The sequence below is a fragment of the Sugiyamaella lignohabitans genome, chromosome A (genome assembly GCF_001640025.1).
Source record: "Sugiyamaella lignohabitans strain CBS 10342 chromosome A, complete sequence".
Classification (NCBI taxonomy): Eukaryota; Fungi; Ascomycota; class Dipodascomycetes; order Dipodascales; family Trichomonascaceae; genus Sugiyamaella; species Sugiyamaella lignohabitans.
This window is the reverse complement of record NC_031672.1, coordinates 492318-515637: the sequence shown is the minus strand read 5'-3', so window position 1 is coordinate 515637 and position 23320 is coordinate 492318. Positions and strand designations below refer to the sequence as shown.

The following is a 23320-nucleotide window of genomic DNA, read 5'->3' as shown; positions in this document are numbered from 1 at the left end:
CATTAATTCTATTAGATATCTAACATACAGACGTGTTAATGGGTAAAATAAATTAGTGAGAAATGTACTGGAACACAAAACTGACGATTTCTTCTGTTAATTCTTGTCTCAGCAACAGATCTTGGATGTTTTCCAACTCTGGTTTGGTGAAATGATTCCAGGTCGTGGCATCTCCGTACAGCATTGCTGGGGCTTTGGCGACTTGACGGTTGTCTTTGCATCGTTTACATTTAAAAGTGTCATGGGTGTCTGACAGTGTATGACCGTCAAAAGAGAAAAGCTTCTTCAAATCATTAAAAGAGAAAAGACGCTCGACGTCCTCAGCCTCGTCGACTACACATGATGATAAAGACTGCTTCATAGACTGTCGCTGAAAAATCTTCTCCTCAATAGACCCTGTAGAGATAAACCGGTAGACAAAACAGTCCTTTTTCTGGCCATCACGCCATACTCTTGCTAGGGCTTGCTGGTCTGCCGCAGGATTCCAATCGGGATCCATAAGAATGAGACGATTGGCGCCAATCAGATTGATACCACATCCACCGGCCTTACTACTAAGAAGAAAGACAAACTCACTTCCTTCAGGGTCGTTAAACTTATCAACCAACTTTTGACGTTTACTGATTGCCATTTTACCATCGAGTCGGAATGCGCCATATCTTGATTCTCTACACATTGCCTCAATAAGATCCAAAGTTTGTGTGTAGTTACTGATGATGACAATTTTGTCATTCGTCTCGTAACGAATACGCGCGAGCATCCTTTCCAAAACCATAAATTTACCTGAATACAATGTCCGAACACCCCGATCACGACCTCCACGGTGACTTGGATGAACATAATCGGATGGCAGAACGTCCTCAGCTCCTTGTATGTCTCTTGACAAGTCGAGAAGATCTGGGTGGTTACATAGCTTCTTGAGGATACCGATGGACTTTAAAGGATTGTTTTTGCTTCCCTTGATTACCTTTTTCACGTCGGGGGAGGCGATGAATTTGTTGTAGAGATTAATTTGGAACTCGGTCATGTTGCAGAATACAACATGCTCATACTTCACAGGAAGATACTTGGACAATATATCGTTCGTTCGGCGGATGATAAATCTGCTGACCAGTAGAGAGAGTTCTTTGAGTTTGGTTTCACCATCTGTCACTTCTTCTTCCGTAGCAAACGAGTCACGACCCTTAAGAATGGCATTTTCATAATTCTTACGGAACTCGAGCCTTGTTCCCAGGAGTCCAGGATTAGCAAACGATAGGAGAGAGAAATATTCCGAAAGATCATTTTGAATGGGAGTACCAGACAGAATGACTCTTCGTTGAACGTTAAGTGCATCAAGGGCTGTGAATGTCAAAGATTCGCCATTCTTCAGACGATGTCCCTCATCGGCTAAAAGAAGTCCAATCTCAGTATTACGAAGATCATCACAATGACGTCTAAGAGTCTCATAGGAGATGATTAGAACTGGTCGAACAATTTGCCGTCCACTGGCTGTACTCCATTGACGTAAAGCAGCACTGAGATCGGCATTTTTTACGCTCTTGCCATCAGCCGCCAAGGGAGTTATAGCACCTTCTCCTAACCACTTCACAAGCTCATTCGCCCAATTTCGGACTAAACTTGAAGGACACACAACAATACATTTACTGATGGTGCCTCCATTTCCCTCAGGTGACTGCTTGAGAAGAGTCCACATTAATGTAATGCACTGAAGCGTTTTACCAAGACCCATTTCATCTGCCATAATGCATCCATTAGCATCCTTCTGTACTCGTCCAGTAACGCATTTATACAGGAATTTAACACCTTCAACTTGATGAGGACGTAAAATCTTGGCCAGTCTAGGATCAATAACAACTGGTACCTTGGGGTAGACTTTTTTCTTCTCATTGGACAGTCCTAAAATATCAGCAAGACTGGGCTTAGAAGGAGTCGTGGGTGCCACAGGTGTTACTTCAGTTTCGCCGAGATTCTCATCTTCGCTGCCTTCAACAATCTTATTTGGGTCAATCTCTTCAACAGGCTCGTCGTCAATAGTAGGGTCAAAAAGAACAATAGCAAACTCACCACTGGGATCATGAAGTGGTCGAGGCACAAACTCATGTCGTCGCTTCATACCTAGCGCAGCAGATGGTCCCATGTTAAGCGGCTTCTCCTTTAATGGCGTGATAAACCTCCGACCAAGAATCATGTCTGAAGCATCAATCGAATTCTTAAGTGCTGGATCCACTTTCGTACCTAATCTTTTAATACCGCCTCCTGGAGTATAAGGGGAAGCAGGTTGCTCAATTTCTTTATTGAATTGCTCAGTCTCTATATTTTCGATCTCAGCATAGCTCTTAATTTTTCGAGATGCACTTCGAGACAAATCATCTCTACGTGAAAATGGACGGTTGGCATTAATAGCACTTTTAGTGGGCACTCTGAATGGTTTTGTAATCGTTGACAGCGGGTCGGTTTTTAGACGTTTATTGATTCCCAGAGGAGAATTCTGAGCAGACTGGGGTCGTCTAATTGCTGAAGAGTGAATAGGTGTACATGGAGAAGCAAGATCAAAGGGTCGTGGACGACGTGGTAACGATTTGGGTTTCTTTATAACTTCCTGATTTTCTTCTGTTTTCTCTGCTTCCTTGACCTCATTTTCCTCTTCCTCTAGAGCAATATTCTCGACGATTTGGTTCTGACTTTGACTTCGTTTCTGGCTTCGAGACTTGGCTTGGTTCATATTTTGAGAACTTCCTTGGCTTGATTTGCTCTTCTTCTGAGAGTCGGCTTTGGACTTGCTCTCCTTACGTGATTTAGGCTGACTTTTCTCAGCAACAGGTGTGCTGACTTCCTCGATTTCCCCCAGAGTATCACCATTATCAAGACTCAACTCCGTAGGCTGTGAATTAGAAAGTACAGCTCCAATGGACATAACATCTGTATGAGAAGGAGACGTGTCGATAGGCGTTATAGGTAACCCATCAATACCCGTTGCATGGTCTGGTACGACCATTAGTCCATCTATTAAATTCACATCCGTCTCGTTATCAAGATAAATAGGTTCATATCCATCTATAATACCACCATTATCGGGCAGAATACATTCATTGATAGTATTTTGAAGTATTGGAGTTGGTTCTTCATGCTGGTCGTATGGAATGACCACAAGGTCCGACCCTCCGCTCGAGGTTAATCGAGGCAGCCTTTTTCTTGTCGTTGTTCGGGGTCTAACTTCTGCCATCATTATTCATAACAATTCTTCTTCCTTTTGAACCCAACAAACCTGAAATTTAATTGCCACAACGATTTGTAAGCTATTGTTTTGATTATGTCTATATCTACATACATCTGAAATAAACGCGCAACGCGAGTTTTGGATCTACAATCACGTGATTCTCATATTAATTAAACTTCGCGTACGGTACGTGATATTACAGAACGAAATCATCTACAGTTCTTATTTAAATTATTGAAGAGATATGGCCGATCAAAGTAGTACACCGTCTATAGAGTTCTACTCTCAATTGGAGCCGGACGGATTTTACCGACTTCTTGAACTGACTCCAGAACTGGCAGACATTTTAGAATCAGGTGCCAGCTTGTCATTGAAAGCTCCTGAAACAGATTCCCACCTGATTCTATGCACTGTTTCGAAAACATATCGAGTTCGACAAATGAATCAATCCAATACACTTTTACTTTCAGATAGTAGAGATTTATCTTTTTCTTCAGAATCGTCTGAAGCACCCCCTTACCTAGTTGCATTTGGCTCGGCCTCGAGTTATCTCGAGGTCATAGATGAACAATCTCCCAAGCTTTCCGTGGAATCTATTCCTTTATACATGGGAAATGGAGTGATCTCTGGATTACATGAACCAAACAGACCAACTAGCATTCATTATGAAAGTTTAGGAGTTTTAAGATCACGAGCGCCTTTGAGTGACGCTGAGTTCAATGAAAAATGGCGATTACAGGGTGGTGTTGAAATTGATGATATCGCCTGTCGAATAAATGACTCTCTAACACACAGCATAATTTGCGATATCCTAGCTACTGTTATTGGATCGAAACTTGATCTATCTGCTGTTAATTGCATTCAATTATTGCCTCTTTTGCCTTCTGATGCGGAACCACTGGCTGTTGTCGAAGCTGTGATGGCTCGTTTTTCTCAATCAGCTTCCAGTAATTGTAAGTATTTGGTTCCCCAATTCCTGTTTTATATCTATTGTTTTCCCTTGAAATGACTTCTTCCAAGGTGGAAATTACTGGAGTTATTAGTTCTAACAAAAATAGCAGTATACGCCCTAGACTCCACCAGTCTGGCTAAATGGTTTGGTGTTTACACACTGCGTGAGCACTGTCTCTCCAAGCCGATAGATATAGATTTGTTTGAAACCAAATGGAGAGAATCAATTCCTATTATTGTTGATTGGCCCTTAGAGGTTCAATTACTGGTGGGCAATTATATACTCCCGCTTCCTGGCAAAATCCGCTATTTCACTTCAGAAAACCTATCACACAATCCCAAAATTCGGTTCCAACAGCTCTTAACGGCCAAGAGCTCTTGGGAATTGCCAGAAATCGAACCTTATATTGCCGACATTCGAAACCCTAATGTCAAACTAGACAGTTTCGTCATGAAGTATGCCAGACGAAAAGCAGTGGGCAAAAAGGTTATAGTAACGGCCCGCTAGCTGTGCTGTGCTATTCTTCGCATCACTTGCTTTGCGTTTATTTATTCATGTCATTTATGTTAATTATGTTGCTCAAGCATTGTCCTATATTGTAAATATCGTGGTTTAATTAACCGCTCGAGGCTGGCTTGGTAATAAATAGTTGTATTTCGCTAGACTAATTTATACTTTCTTCCTCTTCAATCTGTTCTTTGGTATCGATGACAGAGGGTTCGTGCTGGTATCCTTCTTGTTTCACTTCTTTTGCTACTCTCACAATATCGAAAAATCCCTTTGCTTTGCTGAATACCTCGTCTATTTGGTCAAGGTGAAGACCAGAAGTTTCCGGAAAACAAAAGTAAAGGACTGGAAGAATCAATGCTAGGTTTGTGGCAGCATAGACGATGTAGTATCTCCATCCGATACTAGCAAAGGCCACAGGTGTTACTTCAACGACCCAGAAGTTAGTGCCCCAGGTGACAAAAGTTGCGAAACCATTGATAAGAGCTCTGATTCTCTGTGGGGCGATTTCCGCTGAATACACAAAGCAGACACCCAAGAATCCATAACTGTAGGCAAGGTTGATAATAAATAAAAAGGCAACACCAGCATGAAGAGCAGACTTGTTTTCAGTCTGTGCAGTACAGGCGGCCATGACAATCATCGATATACCCATACCGATGGCGGCTGTCATTAACAGCCTTCTTCTACCAAAACTGTCTACAGTCAGCACTGCAAGATAAGCGCCAATTGGTTGAACAATTTCAGTACAACCAGCTAGCCAGCCAGCCATTCCAGGTGAAATTCCCGCTTGAGCGAGAAGAGATGGTGCATAAAAGGTAACAGCATTCACTCCACAAGCTTGAGAACAGAAGAGCGAAAAGAGTGCCAATAGTACTCGGTGGAAAATACGACTATCTTTCATTGACAGGACATCTCTGAATCTAAGAGTTTGCATGACAGATAACGATCTTTGAATCTCAGCAACTTGTTCTTCGACAGGATCAGAGTAGGGATCAGCGTTGTCTACAAAGAGTGACATGATTGATCTAGCTTCGTCGACTCGTCCGACTTTGATCAGCCAATGTGGTGATTCTGGCAAAAAGAAGATCAAAGTTCCAGAGATTAATGGCAAGATCAGTTGCACAGCAAAAGGGACTCTCCACGAAGCAGAACTGTTAATATAGGAACATCCAAAGTCAATCCAGTAGGCAATCAAGATACCTGAGGTAATGAAAAATCCAGTATAGGCTACATGAGTTCCTCTTTTCGAAGCACTGGAGATTTCACTTTGATAAACTGGAACTGATGCGGACACAGTACCGGCACTCAAGCCGAGAATGAGTCTTCCAACAATAAGCTGGCCTAGAGAGAACGAACTGGTCATAAGAACAGCTCCAATCAAGCAAAGTATAGATGCAATGAAAATGGTCTTTCTACGTCCCAGAATGTCTCCATAGAATGAAGCAGACAGAGCACCAAACATACCACCCACTGTATAGATAGAACTGACAGTTCCTTGGATATTGGAGTTATAGTGGTGGGTAGCGCCCGTGGTGGTATCTGTATTAAGTTTAGGAAATTGATTGTAAAAATTGGGCTGACTCAAAACACCACCCAGAATGGCCAAATTATATCCATACCAAAGAAAGCAGGGCATCATGAGCCCTGTCAAAATGACAAAATTGAGGACATGGCCCTGTGCACCAATGTATCTTCCCATGACGAAATCCGTACCACCTCCTTACTTCTGATTAATGACTTGTATGATGTCGGTTCGACGGTCTTGATGATCTAGACTAAATACCTTGGTCAAATAAAAAATCTATGGAGCAAAATATGGTAAAAGTTTTATTGTTAGTCAGGTTACAGGGAGAATGAGCATTTAAATACCGCTGATCTGAGACAAGTACTCCGCAAAATTTCTGCACCTCAAAAAGTTACCTGGTTTGTGGAGGACCGGGGTAAATAATTAAGCACTAGCCATTTTTAACCGTTCTGACCTGGGTATTATTATTTTTTTGAACGGTTTCCATTTGTTGCAACTGGAGTGCGTCATACATTGAGATAATCGAATTTTAATGTGATAGCCCGAGAACTACCTATTGGGGATATTGACAGCATCTCTTGGCACCATTATTGGTAGTGATATTCATGATGGAGATATAAGCCGTGCAGGCTCATGCCGGCAAGAACGCAGGCCGTGCAGGATCCACCGGAGAATCTTCGTAAGTCCGAGATTCAGAATTGTTATAGTACTGCCTCCTTTACTCCGATAAGTCCTATCCTGGGTAAGTTTCCGACTTTCCCGTTATAATATGTGAAATCTCTAAGGGTACCGACATATGTCAAAATTTAAGCGCAAAAACCGGGGTACAGGTCTAATATTTCTGTCCATATCTCCGGTGCATGCGGGATCAATCCTGTTTTAAGAAATAAATCATTTCGATGATCACCAGACAGACCCGCACGGTTGAAAGTTTGAAATCCTAACTGAAGATCTTGACTAAAAGTTTGGGTTAAAACTGAAGATCTTAATTTGTCGGAAAATTTCACCCCAACGGCTCTAACGATGGTTTGAGACAGTTTATACAGGTCGTAGGGCCGCTAAATATAATCTTAGAAATAGTCATGGCGAGAATAGCGCAAAATGGAATGTGTTGAAAGTTTTGACCTAAAAATTCTTAGTTTCTTACACAGACGCAAATATAGAGAGCAACAAACGTCGTAACGCAAATTCGAAAATACGTAATAACCCAATACGCCAATAAGTAAATACGCAAATAAGCAAATAAGCAAAGTAGGATAGGATACAGATACCCAATACCCATGGTCCACATGCAGGGGGTGAGGGCATAGGCTATTCCTATGCAGAGTCAGTAACCACTACCTCGGCGTCTTTTTCACCAACAGACTCTATTTCCAACAAGTCACCAGGACGAATATTTTCCACAAACGCACCATCGCCTTCTGACAGAGTTTCTTGACCAGCTACTTTAATTTTAGAGAGCCCATCTTGTAAACTGGGTAAATAGACGTAAATGTTTCGAGACGGGGAAGGATCTCCGACCGATGAGTTGCCGGATGCATTAGCGGCGCCGGTAACGGTCCAGCTGAACTTTTCTCCGGGCGGAATGATCGCTGCACCCATACTGAAATCAGAGTTGATTGCTATGGATCCAGGAACAACTGGTTGGCTGTTGGAGTTTTCTTTCTCGGAAAACGGGCTAATTATTGTCACAAATCCTTTTCTTTTGTCAGCTTCTGAAAACGTCTTAGTTTCATATCGGGGTCCTAAACAATTCTTCCATGGTTTGACCCAGAATTGCAGTAAATGAGCTACCTCGTTGCCCTGCGCATTTTTCTCGGAATGACGGATACCACTCCCGCTGCTGATAAACTGTACATCACCTCGGTGTATAGTGTATGACTTGTCTTCTTCCTTAGCGGCCATTGTATCACGATGTGTAAGCCCACCTGATAACATATAAGTGAATATTTCGTGGTCATTGTGGTGGTGCATGTTGACACCTCTTCTTGGAGGAAATCTGTCTTCATTAAGAGCTTCCAGATTGCCGAACCCAGCAAATTGATACTTGGGACCTTCGCCAAACGACTGGTAAGCAGTGATCCAATCCGTTTTCACAAAACGACGCGTGGCAGCGCCACGAAGTGTAACTTTGAACATTTTTTCTCTCTAATCTCACCGAACTAAACGGTGGGCATCAACAATGCTTTTATATCTGCGAGATTGGTGGTTCCTGAGCCGTACCCCGCAGAACACTACCTACAACAGGATAATCAAACGTAGATCCCAACAACGGTACCTGATTCCGCCGTTAGATTGGACATGGCTTTATTTTATCACAACACCCAGGGTGGGGATGTGCCTCCGGCGGCTGGGGCTCTGCCCCAGACCCCGTGGCTCCTGCTTCGCAGGAGTTTGCCAGGACCGTACACGTGACGACTCGAGCGTAGCGAGAGGAGCAGCGGGGTCTGGGGCGGAGCCCCAGCCCGCCGGAGGCACATTCCCGCTCCAAGAGATAGAGGTCTGTTGCAACTAATATTATTTATTTCATCATAAAACCATTACATAAAACAAAGAGCGCACTATGCGTCTTGTACTTCGGAGGAATGGGCCTCTGCTTCGGAGATTTTCCTCGTTTGCTTGTCTCGTCTCTCCAAGAAAATTGCAGATATCGTTAAAATAAAACCAACAACGGCCAGAGTGGCATTGTATGTGAAACCAATAAAATAACGGGGCATATCACCAGCATTCCAGGTCAGAATGGGAACCCATGCATTTGTAACGTAAGCCAAATTATTAGTGGCAGTCACCGTTAGCAATCGCTTGTCAGTATCACCAGACAGCAGTCTGTTGACCCAAGCGAAAATCATAGGCTGACCCCAAGCAGTCGGAATTCCCACTAGGAAGTATGAGAACCAATGTAATCCTCGAGGAATATGCCAGATAGCCAAAAACAGTGAGCCAAGTGCCTGAAGAAAGAAATATAGGAGCACAAATGGCCAGTTCAATCCGTTGAAAGCATCCGATATCCAGGCCACTACAAGTGCGAACCCAATTCCGGCTCCATTAACTGCTGTAGGATAGACATTGTACTCTACAGGTGTGTAGCCCAAACTCTTGAGCCAAGATTGGAAGGTAGGTTGTGAGGAAGAATTACAGGTGTTGTTGAACGCCAAAAAGATAACCGGGAATAAAAAGATGTGCCAAGTACTGAATGTTCTTTTCAGAGTGTCTTTGCCTATCTTTCTTTTAGGAGGATGTTTTGCGCCACTGTACTTTGTAGTACGAGCTATGGCAATCTTCTTATCGCGGTCATTGAGGTACCACGATGTGGTGTATGCTGGTGTGTCGGGATTTGCAACCATTGTGTAAAGTGCAATTGGAAAGGAAATTACCGCATCCAGAACAAACAAGTATTTATAGGAAGCCAGCTTCTTGTGAGAAAGGGTTTTGATAATAGCTGCCTGTAAATAACCAGTAACCATTGAGGCGGCTGTTCCAGACACAGCAAACAAAGTCGATCTCTTGGTCAGCTCGTCTGGCAAATACCATGATCCGAGCAAGAATTCAACAGCAGGAAAGAAACCCGCTTCCAACAAACCGATGAAGAATGAGATTGCATACATTTTGGGAAGTGTGTTACAGGTAATTCTGAGCACAGTCAAAATTGACCACATTATTTCCAGAGCTCCAAGGTAGTATCTTGGTGATACTCGGTGAAGAATCAAATTACTGGGAAATTGGCCAACAATATAACCAACAGTCCAGCATGTTTGTATCAGATTCAGATCAGAACCCTTCATTTTCAGATCTTCCTGCATACCATTTATATATGCAGTGTTAATATTGTTCATATCCAGGGTCTTGATAAAATAACCAAGCATAATAGACGACAAAAAGAAGATATCGAGCTTGAATAGAAGAGCTCTTTCATCTTTGCCTTTATCTGCCGAATCCCAGATGACACTGGCTAGACGGTATTTCCATCCCTTTCTGCGCTCTAACTCCTCAATTTCCGATACATCATCAAAGCTGCTCAGTTGCCTTTCTTCAACTGGATACTCAGCTGTCTTGCTGATACTTTCAATGGAACTGGACATTGCTTGGTACCCGATGGTGGAATATGGATCGCTCAGTAGTGGTCCTGGTTTTTTGATCCTCGGCATCTGTGACGGATTTCTCGTTGTTTTATAGCCTTTAGGTAGGCAGGACTTTGAGAACCTTATGTCTACATTTTCAAAAAATGGAACCTAGCATATAAATCCAATCGAACCAGCAGCGTATGATAGAGAAGGCAACCAGCATGGTGATTATGGCATTGTCACGTTTTTCTACATCAGACTTGTAGATCTGGCTGCGTTGAAGTCGACGGACACTTACTTAAAAGGTTTATAAACCCGGCGGAATTGGGTCTCATCATATTGTGTCAGGAACAATCGCTAAAGCTTAAGCATATTTCAATTATAATATCAGCGTTACATGTACGGAGAGTTTCCTATTTCAGATGGTGATTCCGATTGCAATCTGACGTGATTGACATCTCTGATTCATAATTCGGTCCAGTCTGCCGAGAAATATTCCGGAGTGCAGTAAATGCCACTGTCGAATGACAAAAGAAAGCTGCTGCTTGTGAAACTTTTCTTGTCAATTGTCTGTTCAAATATCATCTTGAGTGCAAAGGTCCGGTAGTTGCGTGTCAATAACAGTAATTCCGGCGTAAAAGCAGGGACCATCTAATGCATGAGGATATGCACGTCAAGGTTTATCAATGCATGATATCACGCAATAGACCACTCATATCCCGCAAATGCGGGGGAGTATGCTTATCTACGGCCGCTCAGTTGATTTTTTGACGGGTTGAGAAAAATACTATTACAAATACTGTAACTAGAATGGGCATAATTAGATTTGCTATAAATACGGATAACGGAGTAGAGGTTGGTTCTATTATTCACCGCTGAGATACTCAATTGTTAATTGTGTTCTATCAAATTAATAGTCAATAACAATGTCCCCACCAACTGCTGTCGAGATTATTGAGGAAGGTATTCGTAACCAATCCATCAAGACTAACAATGCTGTGTTGAAAGAAGGTTTTGCTGCCAATTATATTGACAAGCTACCGGAACACTCGCGTAAGCGATTTGAACGACATGGAGTTGATCTTTCTCGTGGTTATCCAGAGCGTCCATCTCATATTCCAATCTGGCTAGACGAAGCAGCCAAAATTCACAGTAGTCGCAGCGAGTATGTTGAGAAAGGTGCTAAAGCTGATCCAGAAAAGAAGGCTTTGTTCGGTGCTGCTAAAGAAGTGATTAACTTGACGAAGCACATTGGTACTGAGATTGTCGGTTTACAATTGGCTGACTTGAACCAAACACAATTGGATGAGCTGGCATTACTCATTGCCGAGAGATCTGTAGTGTTCTTCCGTGACCAAGATTTGGCTCCTCAGAAGCAGCTTGAAATCGGAAAGTATTTTGGAGACGTCGAGATCCACCCTCAAGTGCCACATGTTCCAGGACTTCCGGGTGTTTCAGTTATCTGGCCGGATTTCCAGGTCTTTGAAGGCCGAGTAGTCAACTTCAGAAAGCCAGGTGGTGCATCCGGATGGCACACAGATTTGGATCATTTGATTCAAAGTGCTGCTATTACACATCTTCACAATGATGAAATTCCTGCTGTTGGAGGCGACACATCTTGGTCGTCTGGATATGGACTTTATGACAAGCTGTCTCCTGCTCTCCAGAAATTCCTTGAAGGAAAGACTGCTATCCACAGATCAGCACATGCGTACTTGGACAAGAACGATCAATTCGGTGGTCCAAAGTACATTGAAACTGAGCACCCTATTGTAAGAACACATCCAGCAACCGGATGGAAAGCGGTTTGGGTCAACCGTGCTCATACTGTCCGAATTGTCGGTTTAGAACCAGCAGAGTCGGCAGCAATTCTTAATTTGCTTTATGATATCATTGAGAAGAACCTTGATATCCAGGTTAGATTCAGATGGCAACCAACCAAGGAGGGTCTTGGAACCTCTGCTCTCTGGGATAACCGTATCACTATCCACAATGCAGTTGGCGATTACTCAGAGCCTCGTCATGGAACTCGAGTGAGTGGTCTCGGTGAGAAACCATACTATGATCCTAACTCCAAGTCTCGTCATGAGGCTCTTGGTCTGTCAGTCTAAGTCATTCAAATCCAATTTTATAGTCCGTATCTGTGAATTCCACATTATTTACTCAAAGCAGCATGGAATAAGATATAATCATCTATTATATACCGACTCGAGCGAAGCGAGAGGAGCCACGGGGTCTGGGGCAGAGCCCCAGCCGCCGGAGGCAAATAAGATATTCTCACGAGCAACTTCTAAGTTTTAGTTATGAGAAATCAGTTGAGTGGATTTCGCCGTCTTTTACTCCGCTTCACCAGTGACTTGCATCTCCCCGGTGTAAATGCACGGCGCGGATTATCGGTGGAAATACCTTGTCGAGTGGGGTATGCACGCTCAACCCCCACGTAGGGGGAGTATATAACATCATATGGGTCGTTGAGTTGTATTTATTTCTTCATTTCATTCACTGAACACATAGAACCCATTAGATATAGCAATGGTTAAAACAATTGACGTTAAGGAAGTGAGTAGAGATTGAGAAATTAAATTTTAACAAATGATAAGTGAAAGTTCTAACTTTTTCTAGCCTTTCATCTACTCCAAGAACGCTCTTGGTGAGGGTCCATTATATGATTCCAGAAACCAGACTTTGGCTTGGCTCGACATTGTTGGAGAGAAGATTCACTGGGTCGACTATACCAAAGCCAGTGAGGGAAGCGAGGCTTTGTGGGCCACTCATAAGTCAGTTTCAGTTGGCACTTCAGTCGGAGTGATCGCATTGACCCCTACTCCTTTAAAATATATCGCTGCTGTTAAGACCGGTTTCGCCCTTGTAGATGTTTCTAAGGCCAAGGGTGATGGAGAACTTGTTGAAATTGAATACGTCACTAAAATTCACACTTCTGAAGAGGATTTGAAACTTAAGAGATTCAATGATGGCTGGGTCGACCCTAAAGGACGGTTCTTAGCCGGATCCATGTTTGATTTTGGAGCTCCAAATAACAAGGATGGTAAGCTCTACAGATACGATGCCAAGAGCTCCAAGGTTGAAGTCATTGCTGATGGATTGCAAATCCCCAACGGAATTGGTTTCTCCCCCGACAACAAGGTCATGTATTTCATTGATTCGCTGACCCACTTCATTTTCAAATTCGACTACGATGTGGCTACCGGTGAATTGTCCAACCGTCGTGAATTTATCAGAGTCGACCCTGGTGAGCCCGATGGAATGACCACTAGTAAAGACGGACATCTTTGGGTTGCTGTCTGGGGCCAGTCTTCTGTTCTAAGATATTCCCCTGAAGGAGAATTGGTCGAGGTTTACAAGTTCCCTGCTGAGAGAACCAGTTGTCCTACTTTTGCAGGACCCAACTTTGACGAGTTAATCGTCACCACTGCCAGCCTCGTCCATGCTGATGAGGAAGAGACTGAGGAAAAGAAGAACAAGATCAACGGTACCAATGGCTATGCCAAGGACTTTGGTGGAACTATATTTAGAGTCAAGGTCGACGTTAGTGGCATCCCTTCTAACATTGTTAGCATTTAAATTAAAATAAATAGATTTATATTTACAGTTCGCGGACATGTCGGTTCTATACTCCAATCCCCGAGGTTTTACGATCTTCTGTAATGTGTATTGAAGAATCCGGCTCTCATCATTAATTTCTTAATTAGTTGGCCTCTTCCAGCTTAACTAGTCTCTTGTTCGTCCATCAGTTCTAAGACCCGTAAGACAAACTCCTCAACTAACTCATTTTCTTCGCCTCCACCTTTGCGAAGTGCTCGCAATTTTTTAAGAGCGACTACTTTTCTACCTTCAGCGGTGTGCTCACCTGCAATAGTCGGATCCGACAGAAGCTGGAGTATATTCACCAGATGAACTTTCAGACTCGAAAATGACAGGTAATACTGAATCTGCTTGTCATTCAAAATGCGCTCAAAAGGTGAAGCTACCGATTCACCAGTTGGCACAGACTCAAGTTTAGAAGCGGTAATTGAACTGTTGCCATCAATGGAAGACTTGCCTGAGGTTTTAGGAACCTCTGGTTTTGGTTCACTCGGTGTACAGGTTTCTTTATGAGTTTTGAAACAGGATAATTTACAGCTAAGTTAATTTGTTAGTAAACCCTTTTGTCTCATAAACACAAAATTGCTGATACTTACTAAGTAGTACTACATTTTGGACATCGATAATTAGCCTCGGTCTCATTACAGACCTGGCAGACCCCTAATCGAGCCAGTTTTAAAGTGTAATACAATCGAAACTGGGATAAAAGTCCAGTTTCGTCACGAATTGGACAATATTGTCTGATCTCAACGCTTATCTTTTGAAAATGTTTATCTAATGCACATTATGCACGTGATCAGAGTTCCGGCTTCGGATCGAAATATATCAGCTTTTTTAAAAAGAAGCAACTGCTGTCGAGAGTTTTGCTTTGCCACCTTTTCAAGATCATTTAAGTCCAGGTATCTGGTATCTGGTATGCCAAGAGAATTACATAGGAGTGTCATGTTAGTCTCGAATTCTGTACGCTCGACACTCTATTCAGGCGTGCGAGGTCACAAACCAATAGGGGCATTAACATTTCAAATCAACATTTCTCCTCGACGATACTTCCATTCAGATCCGCCACTTGTGGAAGTATGCCCAAAGCCTCAATATGATACAGGATGTACTTATTGTATGCCAGATATGAGTTTGTTTCCAAAGCAGGACAAGCCTCTCCCTCCATCTCCTATACATGCTAAGCAGCTGGTCATCTGTTCAGGAACGTCTGATTGGCCCAGCAAAATCGATGGCGATACTACTAGTTTGGCTGGTATAATTGGTGCTTCCAAAAGAACCTTGTTTCGTCCTCAATATCCGGTTATGGTGGTCAATTGTGACTTGCCGGCCACTACATCTTCCAAGTCTCCTAATTCAGCATCTGCATATTTATTTCCTGACAATTTATATTTCGATGATATCCCACTAGACAAAGTTGACAAATTTTTTGAAAACTATGTGCGACCTAGCTCAACAGAGGCTGTTCAATCAGAAGATATTCCAAATCCCCGGCCGGCATCGCCATTAATTTTGATATGCGGACATGCCTCTAGAGATGTTCGCTGTGGAGTAATAGCTCCCCTCTTAGTAGAGGAGTTTACAAAGGTTCTTACAGAAAAAGGGTTATATTTTGATGCCGAAACCAATCCTACGGGTATAAGAGTTTCAGTTTCTTCTCATGTTGGAGGCCATGCCTTTGCGGGTAATGTAATATATCATCCCTCAGACTCTTCTTCTGCTGCCCTTCCAGCAAGCGTCTGGTATGGTAAAGTCTTTCCACATCATGTCCAGGGCATAGTTGAAGAGACAATTTTGAATGGCCGAGTTGTTCAACCACTTCTTAGAGGCTATGGCCCGCGAAAGTGGTAGCACTGTAAAATCGTACTTGTACATAATTGTAAATATTGTTATAGAATTTTATGAATTAGAAAAAAAAATTAATGAACATTATTGTAGTAATCTATGAAATAGAAAAAATTTAGAGATAACGTTCTCAAAAATAAAATTCTAAGACAATACGAACCTTTTATGAAATAAGAATACGACCCCATCTCCCTATCTACTACCCTGTTATCAGTGTTACTCAAGTCGTATCTGCTTCAATTTATGTAGAGTAAAGATGGAACTGAGGTTATGGGAATTTAAGTTCGAGTTACTAGAACTCCACTCAGCAAAATAAGGCTAATAAATTTTTTATGCTGCGAGAAAAGACTACTTTTAAAAGCTATAAAAACTGGGTTCAAAATAATGAGACCACTCCTTTTTAGTAAATTGAGTTTATAGCCCACCAACGTACTACATGCATAGTCGGTTAGAGTAGCTATTTATCATAAGGTTTTCAGAAGCTTAATTTTTGGCTCAATTGATATATACTTTTTTGGACTCATCCGAATATCGAGGCACCAGGACAGCCCTCAAACTTGACGGACGAATTCACTGATCAGTCAGATTTTTAATGCGCTAATGAAGACCCCACAATCCAGTCAAGGTGGGGTAGATGCAAGTGAATATCAAGACTGAAATCCTCTTCCAAGAACTCATAATTAAATACAAAAAGATTTCTTTTATTTAAAGTGATAAAAATCATGACTGCTGAATATTCGAAACTAAAAAGTCCCAGAAAATGGGAAATCTATTCAGTGCACTCAAAAAACCTGTTCTTAATATATTAAACGAGCGGATATTTGCAGTGAGCAGGTATCGGTAATCTTCAGCACGCAACAAACCTTATCTCTCACCTTATATATGCACCAACCAGCTGCATGGTTTAGGGTGAGGTAGGATTTGGAAAGAGAGAGTTCAACGGCTTAACGCGCTTATCAGAAAAGAAACTCTGTCTCAAAATCCAGATTCAGGTGTATTTTTTTTCGATTATTTATGAACAGACCGAACATTGAATGAGATTTAATTGTCCTTGTTTTGACCTGGGTTTACACTGATAAACATTTAAACATTTGGATCGACCTGATTTTTTGGATCTTCACTGTTGATACTCGCTAGAGTTGTATAAATAAGAATACTGACTATCAGGTGGATTTCTTCTGCGGCCTGATACTATTTCTGATATTTCAAAAGAACGTTAGTTACACATCGTTTTGGTAAGATACGAGCCAGTCATATCCAGATGATAGGCTCAGAACAGAACTTGGAGCTTTAGAGATATTCCATCCACACGATTGGCTTTTTTTGACACGAGACTATCGCTGATTTGTAAAAATGTTGGCCAGTGTTTCAACGAGTGCGAATTATTCAGTACTCAAGGGTAAAGAAAGGATCAATCCCGCTGCTAGCAATAAGAATACTGTGACAAGTTGGTCTGATTTCTTATATTCTCTGGAAAAGCTCGTAACTCACCCGGAGTATGTGGTTCTATCTTGTGGATGTGTACTTCCAGAAGATGATGACGGGCTTCAAGGATTTCCATGGAAATCGAAATCAGACTCTAGTCAAAGAAATGCAACTCGAACTGATAGTAACCTGAATACCATTTGTCCCATATGTGCGACGCCTGATGTCCAGATATTGAACCGAGTTCCCATATTACACGACATCTACCAGGTTATAGCGAATAACAAGAGAGCACTTGGTCTAGGATCTTCATCAGCGTCAAGTCCTAATAATGCTTCTAATAGGCGATCGTCTAGTACCACCACAACACAATCACTACCACAAAAGGCGTATACGGAGACGAATAATTCGAATGTGGAAATTGCCAGTTCCAGTCCGAGCCAGAAGAGAGGACTGATAGAATTATTACGAGAGGCTGCTAGAACCGCGGCCGCTAACGAAGTTGGTATTATTCCAGGAAAAGATAATCTAATAGCAAAGCCTGTTACTGCTGATTCAAATGTCACAACAAGTATTGGCGGGTTTGGACCTACAAGTTCTACCTTGACAACGACTAATGGCAGTTCAAATATGAGCACATCGGCAACTGCTGGTGACAGTATAAAGTTCGATGTAGGCGAGTGGATGTCCAATATAGCTTCAGATCAGCAATCACAACATACACAGCTGTCAGAAGTTTCAGACCTATCGCAGAGATCTCAACTATCACAACTTTCGCAACCCTCACAGACATCCCATCAGTCCCAAACTTCTCAGTTATCACAAGCATCAAAATTATCGCAGACTTCTTTCCACTCACAATCACCTCAACCAGGGTCACAGCCGACCACAATGCCTCCTCCCTCACAACCAACTAGTATACCTGCGCCACAACAGTCACAAGCAAATTTGTCACGATCTCCTAATTTCTCCTCAACATCACCTTTGTCCCAGCAACAAATACTTCATAATCACCAAAAACTAATGCCGTCACAACCTCTATTTTCACAAGCTGAGCTTGAACTTCGCGAATTCAACTTTTCAAAGTCGTTCCCAATATACCGAAAACAGTTTGTTCACCCGACCCAACCTAGGAATTTTTTAAGATCCAACAAAAACTCACTGGCTTCAGCCATCTCACCTGACATTAGTCATATTATGTTTGCATCCAAAGGAAAGTGCTTATTTTACACTCTTCCTCAAGATTTTAATGACCCCCCTATTCTTCAACACACACTAATCTTAGAAAACTCCGACAGTTCAGACAGCGCCAGTATCCGTTCTAACAAGACATCTTCTTCGTCACAAGTCACTGATTGGGACAAACCTATGGTGTCCATGACTAATAATCTCGCGGTTGTTGCTAGTCAGAGTGGCATTCTAAAGGTGATACGTTTGGAGCCAGGATACTCTGAAGTTTACTCTTATCAATCATCATTTGGAATCCACTGCATGACTATATCCCCTCGTGGAGACTTGATTGCTTACGCCATTGTCGGCAGAGACAAAATTTCCGGAGGCAGTCAACCTATGATTGTACTACACCGACTGGGAAGAAGTTCGCTTTCAAGTTCACACAGCTCGTACTTATCCAATGCTGATTCAATCAGCTGGAACGAAGATAATGTCAATATAGTGACACTTACGATTCCTTACCGAGACCCAATCGCCACTTTATCATTTTCAAGCGATGCGTGCTATTTGTCGTGCAGTACGTGCACAGAATCTCGATTTATGGTCATCTCAGTGATGAATCCTCAAGAGCCAAGGTTGGTAATGAAGTCTTCACGTCGTGCAGATGTGGGTCCAGAGTACGAGGGAATCACCAGTGTAAGATTCTTTCCTAGTAATAGTAGATATCTTGCAGTGACGTCAGTGGCTTCTTCAGCACCACCCATTATCCTAGATTCGAAAGTGTCTACTTCTACAAGATCCATGTCTTCTGGTGCATCATCCGGGTTGTCTCATCCATCTGTAATGATGAGGGTGGACAAGGTTGGTTCTTCAATCCATAAAGCAGAAATATCCCCCAGAGGAGATGCCGTAGCCTTCCTGGACAAGAACGGTCTTGTTTCAGTCATGTATTCAAAGGGAATGGTTTCTGAGTTGAAGCGTATTACAATAGTAGATGAAGTTGCAACTGCACAGACTCTCAAAGAAGCTGCTGCTATGCAATTCTCTCCTAATGGCCATGTTTTAGTAATAGCTGATCGCAAAGGAAATGTTCATATTGAAGATTTCGGTGCTGCTCTTCCCCACCAAGCTGGAATGGGAAAATGTAGAATACTTTCTTAGACCCAATTGTAAATATATGTATATCGTCACGAATTGAATGATGATTTTTGTTGTCAAATAATAAAATAAATTAATTAATGGTTCATAAATCTAAATAATGTCAAGCTATGTACGCTTAAAAGGCAGCTCTTACTCTTACATCAGCGACCTTTCTCTCAATTTCTCGTACTGTTCGATCTAAACTAGCGGCAATTTGCTCCTGCTTATCATGACTAAGAGTAGCAAAACGTTCGCAGAGGTCACCATCAAAAGTAGATTTTACGGGTGCATAGTAGCTACGATACATCATATGATCGCGGCCAGCAATTGGGACATCATTCTCACGAAGAAGGTTTTCAAGCTGCGCAAAAAACTTCACATCCTGTTTCGATGTTAAAGGAACAAAAGCAGCAATGGTTCCTTGCAAACCTGAGCAAATAATGCACTCATTTCCACCAGACACCAAGCTAGCCCTTTGAAGTGAAGTCGGAATATCTTCGAGATAGTAATGCGTTACTAACTCCAGTTTACTTGCTTGTCCATTAAGGAAATGACCCTGCGATCTTATGAACGTGCCATAACCGTCTTCATCGGAAGCATCTGATATAGTTTTGGGACACTGCAATACGAAAATATTGCCGAATCTATCGCCAGCAGCAACTGTATCATAGTCAAGCATAACAGCACAAGTAATGTGTCGTGCAACTGGGTCGTCGGCAAAAGGTATCAAGCGGTTTTCCTTTTCTTTGTACACAACGAAAGTTAATGAGCTGCGAATATCACCGACAACTATACGGTTACCTTGAGTATTCAACGTCATTATATTATTAAGACCAAGATCTTCCTCGCATTTACGAAGCAGCTGTTTGAGACCGAGATCGTAGATTCGCAGTTTACCGCCTATTCCAGCAACGAGACGACCCTGGAATTCTAGTAATGCAATGGGCACCGATTCTACAGCTGTCTTGTGTAAAAATTTTAGACCATTATCAACGTATTCATATACTCTGATAAACGACCCCGAATTTGACTGGGGTAGCATGATTTGATCTTTTGCAGTACCTACAATCAAGTATTCAGCATCATGGCTTTCAAATCTACAATTGGCGATGCTAAATGCAGCTTCATTTTCCTCCAAGTGAATTCTCGACAGTACGGATTGTGAAAGAGGGTCAATAACAGAAATAGAAGACGCCCATTGAGAGTCTCGCTTGTTGTATACACCGTCCACAGGAACCTGATCATATACATCGGGGACAGTGTTATTTTCAGTTTCAATGACGTAGAAATTGTTCGAAAACGAGTTTTCTGCCATTCGTCTTGGGGTGTATTTTAAGTCGGTTTTTGCTTGATTAATTTTTTCCTCTACTGAATCAATTGTGAAAATACGCAGCATGTTGCCACCCACCGAGACAATTCCTTGAGGGCAGTCTTGACTCGAGAAGCCAGATGCGTATGATAATGGTACATAAGAGAGTGGAACCATGTCAAATGATAAATTTCGGGTATATCCAATCCATGGTTTCGTAGAAAGCGCTAAAACAATTTCATCCGATCCTTGATATTCACCATTGGCATCCAGAACACCACTAGTCTTGCCCTTGAAAAGCTGCACCCGACGAGGACCAAGGAACCTAGTACGGGTATCCGATAGTTCCCCAGTGACGGAATCAAGAATCGACATAATATAAACACCATTTTCCAAACCAATATGCAAATATACAAACCCGGTATCATCCATATTCATGATTCTGATGCTGCTTGGGTTTGCTGACAACGCTTGCACACTTAACGTGTCTAGTGTTGTGTCCAGATCGAGGGACAGGATTCTGATAGTTGAATCCACTGTTCCGACAGCTAAAAACGGACTGCGTACACGGCCAGCTGGGATATCACCAATGGCAATGGATATGGGAGATTCGGACAGCTCTTTGTGGTCTTCATACTCGTTAAGATTGCCCTCCTCGTCGACTTCGAAATAAACAATCTCATTAGAGGATAATCCCACAGCAACTTGAGAATTGTTACTTGAGGCACACAGAATGCTCGTTCCCACTGGAGGCTCCCATTCGTTGACTTCTTTGTTTGCAGTGATATGACGAACACCTCGAGAATGAACTTGGAGCAAAGAATCACGGCCCAGCTGCTGAACAAGTATTGTTGATATTGAGGTCAGGAATGCAGAGTCATTAACTTCTTCAACACTAGCACCAATGGATAGCACCAGTGTTTCGTTTGAAAATGAGAGCACAATATATTTGTCAAACTCATCGTCGCTTGTAACTTTGGTGGTCCAAAGTCCTATTGGAGCAGCAGGAAGTTCTGTAGATACAATCTCATTAACCAAAAGGCCGTGTTCCAACTTACGGAGAGATGAATGATTGCTTTGGCCCGTGATTGTATAAATCTGAGGAGCATCATCACCAGTTAAGTTAGCCACCTGAGTCTGAAGTAGTGGATTTAATGCTGTTATTCTGTCAACGAGCTGAATGTTATCTAACGGTTTCGGAGTGAATACGATATCTTTCAGTTTATACTCATCAACGGAAGTAAATTCAGTCTCATCATCATTATCACCTAATTTTTCGAACTGATAGAATAAATGGTCTCCACTTTCAGAAGCACTAAACAGGAAACCTGATTTCAGAATATTTAACGACACTGTTAAAGGAATTGTGTCGAAATATTTAATATACATCTTTTGAACAGACTGACCATCGTGGTCAAGCCATAGTTTATAAACATCGCCGTAGTTGGATTGTAGAAGAAAGAAGAAAGCACCTCTCATTTTGTGAACAAGAGCAGAAACAATATAAACAGGTGATTCATAATCAGGATCTGAAAATTCGGATGAAGTGTGACCATTCGTCTCATCTTTTACCGCAGGTATTTCGTAATTCTTCCTCCTCCTTTTGGGAATAGGAACTGTATGACTGGGATTATTCAAATGCTTGTAAGTGATTGTATTATCCGACGCTACCAACACACCGGAAGGACCGTCATTACCACCTGGTACTTGAACCAGAATATTGGCAGTAGAGTCAATGCGATCAGTCCATTTACGAACCACATGATTAAGGCCCAAATCAAGCTCGTAGTATGTCAACTTCTTGCGTCGCATAGGAGGCACGTCATCTTCCATATCGACATCTTCATCGTCCAGCTCCCCGCTGGGATCATGTCCATACTTTTTCCGATAAACCTTGGCACTCAATTTGGAAGAATACACCTTGTCATCATCATAATCGCACTCAATTGCTGCAAATACAGGATTATCATAACCAACATCAACGGAAATCAGTGCATACACAAGTGATTTGACGGTATGAGCTTCGAGAGGAGATGAAATAGTGATGTTCAATTGAGCATCACGATTCAAAACATATACTATCTTATTTCTTTCAACAGAAGCAATCATAGTCGCGCGTCCCTTCGGATCAACGGCCAAATACTGACCAGGAACGATTCTTCGCACGCCAGTCTTGCCAAATGTTTCCAAATGGATTTGCTTGAAAGTATTTTTCTTTTCGTCATACTCAAGAATCGCGATTCTTCCCGAGTCAGAGCCTATGACGATATTATCCTTCGTAGAACCAGCAATGCGAAAAGTTTGCAACGACCGTAGTATACCAAAACAGTTGTACGATAATACCGACCGTAGCTGGCCCAAGTTTGGATCTGGTTTCAGCAGCTCCAGCCACGAACCTCTGGCAACCACAATCTCCTGGTTCCTGTTCCCCGAAAACTGACCTACAATCGAGGCCGTAATGGCCCCGGGCTTCTGTAGAGTCAGCGAATACAATGCCAAAGACATGTTGTTTACACACTCTCCATCCAAATCTCGACTCTCAGTGAATATTTCAATGGTT

At 42.3% G+C, this 23320-nt stretch overlaps 10 protein-coding genes across 10 annotated transcripts; 5 read left to right on the top strand and 5 right to left on the bottom strand.

Moving 5' to 3' along the window:
- Positions 1 to 52: 52 nt before the first annotated feature.
- Positions 53 to 3229, bottom strand: RAD54 (DNA-dependent ATPase RAD54; the record flags this gene model as incomplete). Its single annotated transcript, XM_018878526.1, has 1 exon — positions 53 to 3229. The coding sequence occupies one exon, from the start codon at positions 3227 to 3229 to the stop codon at positions 53 to 55; it is 3177 nt and encodes a 1058-aa protein (XP_018734413.1).
- A 235-nt stretch (positions 3230 to 3464) lies between these two features.
- Positions 3465 to 4229, top strand: DCC1 (Dcc1p; the record flags this gene model as incomplete). The annotated part of the gene is made up of 1 exon (XM_018878515.1): positions 3465 to 4229. The coding sequence occupies one exon, from the start codon at positions 3465 to 3467 to the stop codon at positions 4227 to 4229; it is 765 nt and encodes a 254-aa protein (XP_018734412.1).
- Positions 4230 to 4836: 607 nt separating this feature from the next.
- Positions 4837 to 6321, bottom strand: STL1 (glucose-inactivated glycerol proton symporter STL1; the record flags this gene model as incomplete). The annotated part of the gene is made up of 1 exon (XM_018878504.1): positions 4837 to 6321. The coding sequence occupies one exon, from the start codon at positions 6319 to 6321 to the stop codon at positions 4837 to 4839; it is 1485 nt and encodes a 494-aa protein (XP_018734411.1).
- Positions 6322 to 7524: 1203 nt separating this feature from the next.
- Positions 7525 to 8346, bottom strand: AWJ20_160 (uncharacterized protein; the record flags this gene model as incomplete). The annotated part of the gene is made up of 1 exon (XM_018878493.1): positions 7525 to 8346. The coding sequence occupies one exon, from the start codon at positions 8344 to 8346 to the stop codon at positions 7525 to 7527; it is 822 nt and encodes a 273-aa protein (XP_018734410.1).
- A 422-nt stretch (positions 8347 to 8768) lies between these two features.
- Positions 8769 to 10352, bottom strand: SEO1 (putative permease SEO1; the record flags this gene model as incomplete). The annotated part of the gene is made up of 1 exon (XM_018878481.1): positions 8769 to 10352. One exon carries the CDS (start codon positions 10350 to 10352, stop codon positions 8769 to 8771), a length of 1584 nt encoding a protein of 527 aa, XP_018734409.1.
- An 842-nt stretch (positions 10353 to 11194) lies between these two features.
- Positions 11195 to 12379, top strand: JLP1 (Jlp1p; the record flags this gene model as incomplete). The annotated part of the gene is made up of 1 exon (XM_018878472.1): positions 11195 to 12379. The coding sequence occupies one exon, from the start codon at positions 11195 to 11197 to the stop codon at positions 12377 to 12379; it is 1185 nt and encodes a 394-aa protein (XP_018734408.1).
- Positions 12380 to 13280: 901 nt separating this feature from the next.
- AWJ20_157 (uncharacterized protein) lies at positions 13281 to 13850 on the top strand (the record flags this gene model as incomplete). Its single annotated transcript, XM_018878461.1, has 1 exon — positions 13281 to 13850. The coding sequence occupies one exon, from the start codon at positions 13281 to 13283 to the stop codon at positions 13848 to 13850; it is 570 nt and encodes a 189-aa protein (XP_018734407.1).
- A 1137-nt stretch (positions 13851 to 14987) lies between these two features.
- On the top strand, positions 14988 to 15719 carry APD1 (Apd1p; the record flags this gene model as incomplete). The annotated part of the gene is made up of 1 exon (XM_018878450.1): positions 14988 to 15719. The coding sequence occupies one exon, from the start codon at positions 14988 to 14990 to the stop codon at positions 15717 to 15719; it is 732 nt and encodes a 243-aa protein (XP_018734406.1).
- A 1347-nt stretch (positions 15720 to 17066) lies between these two features.
- PTR3 (Ptr3p) lies at positions 17067 to 19472 on the top strand (the record flags this gene model as incomplete). The annotated part of the gene is made up of 1 exon (XM_018878439.1): positions 17067 to 19472. The coding sequence occupies one exon, from the start codon at positions 17067 to 17069 to the stop codon at positions 19470 to 19472; it is 2406 nt and encodes an 801-aa protein (XP_018734405.1).
- Positions 19473 to 19587: 115 nt separating this feature from the next.
- On the bottom strand, positions 19588 to 23265 carry RSE1 (Rse1p; the record flags this gene model as incomplete). The annotated part of the gene is made up of 1 exon (XM_018878429.1): positions 19588 to 23265. One exon carries the CDS (start codon positions 23263 to 23265, stop codon positions 19588 to 19590), a length of 3678 nt encoding a protein of 1225 aa, XP_018734404.1.
- Between the last annotated feature and the right edge of the window lie 55 nt (positions 23266 to 23320).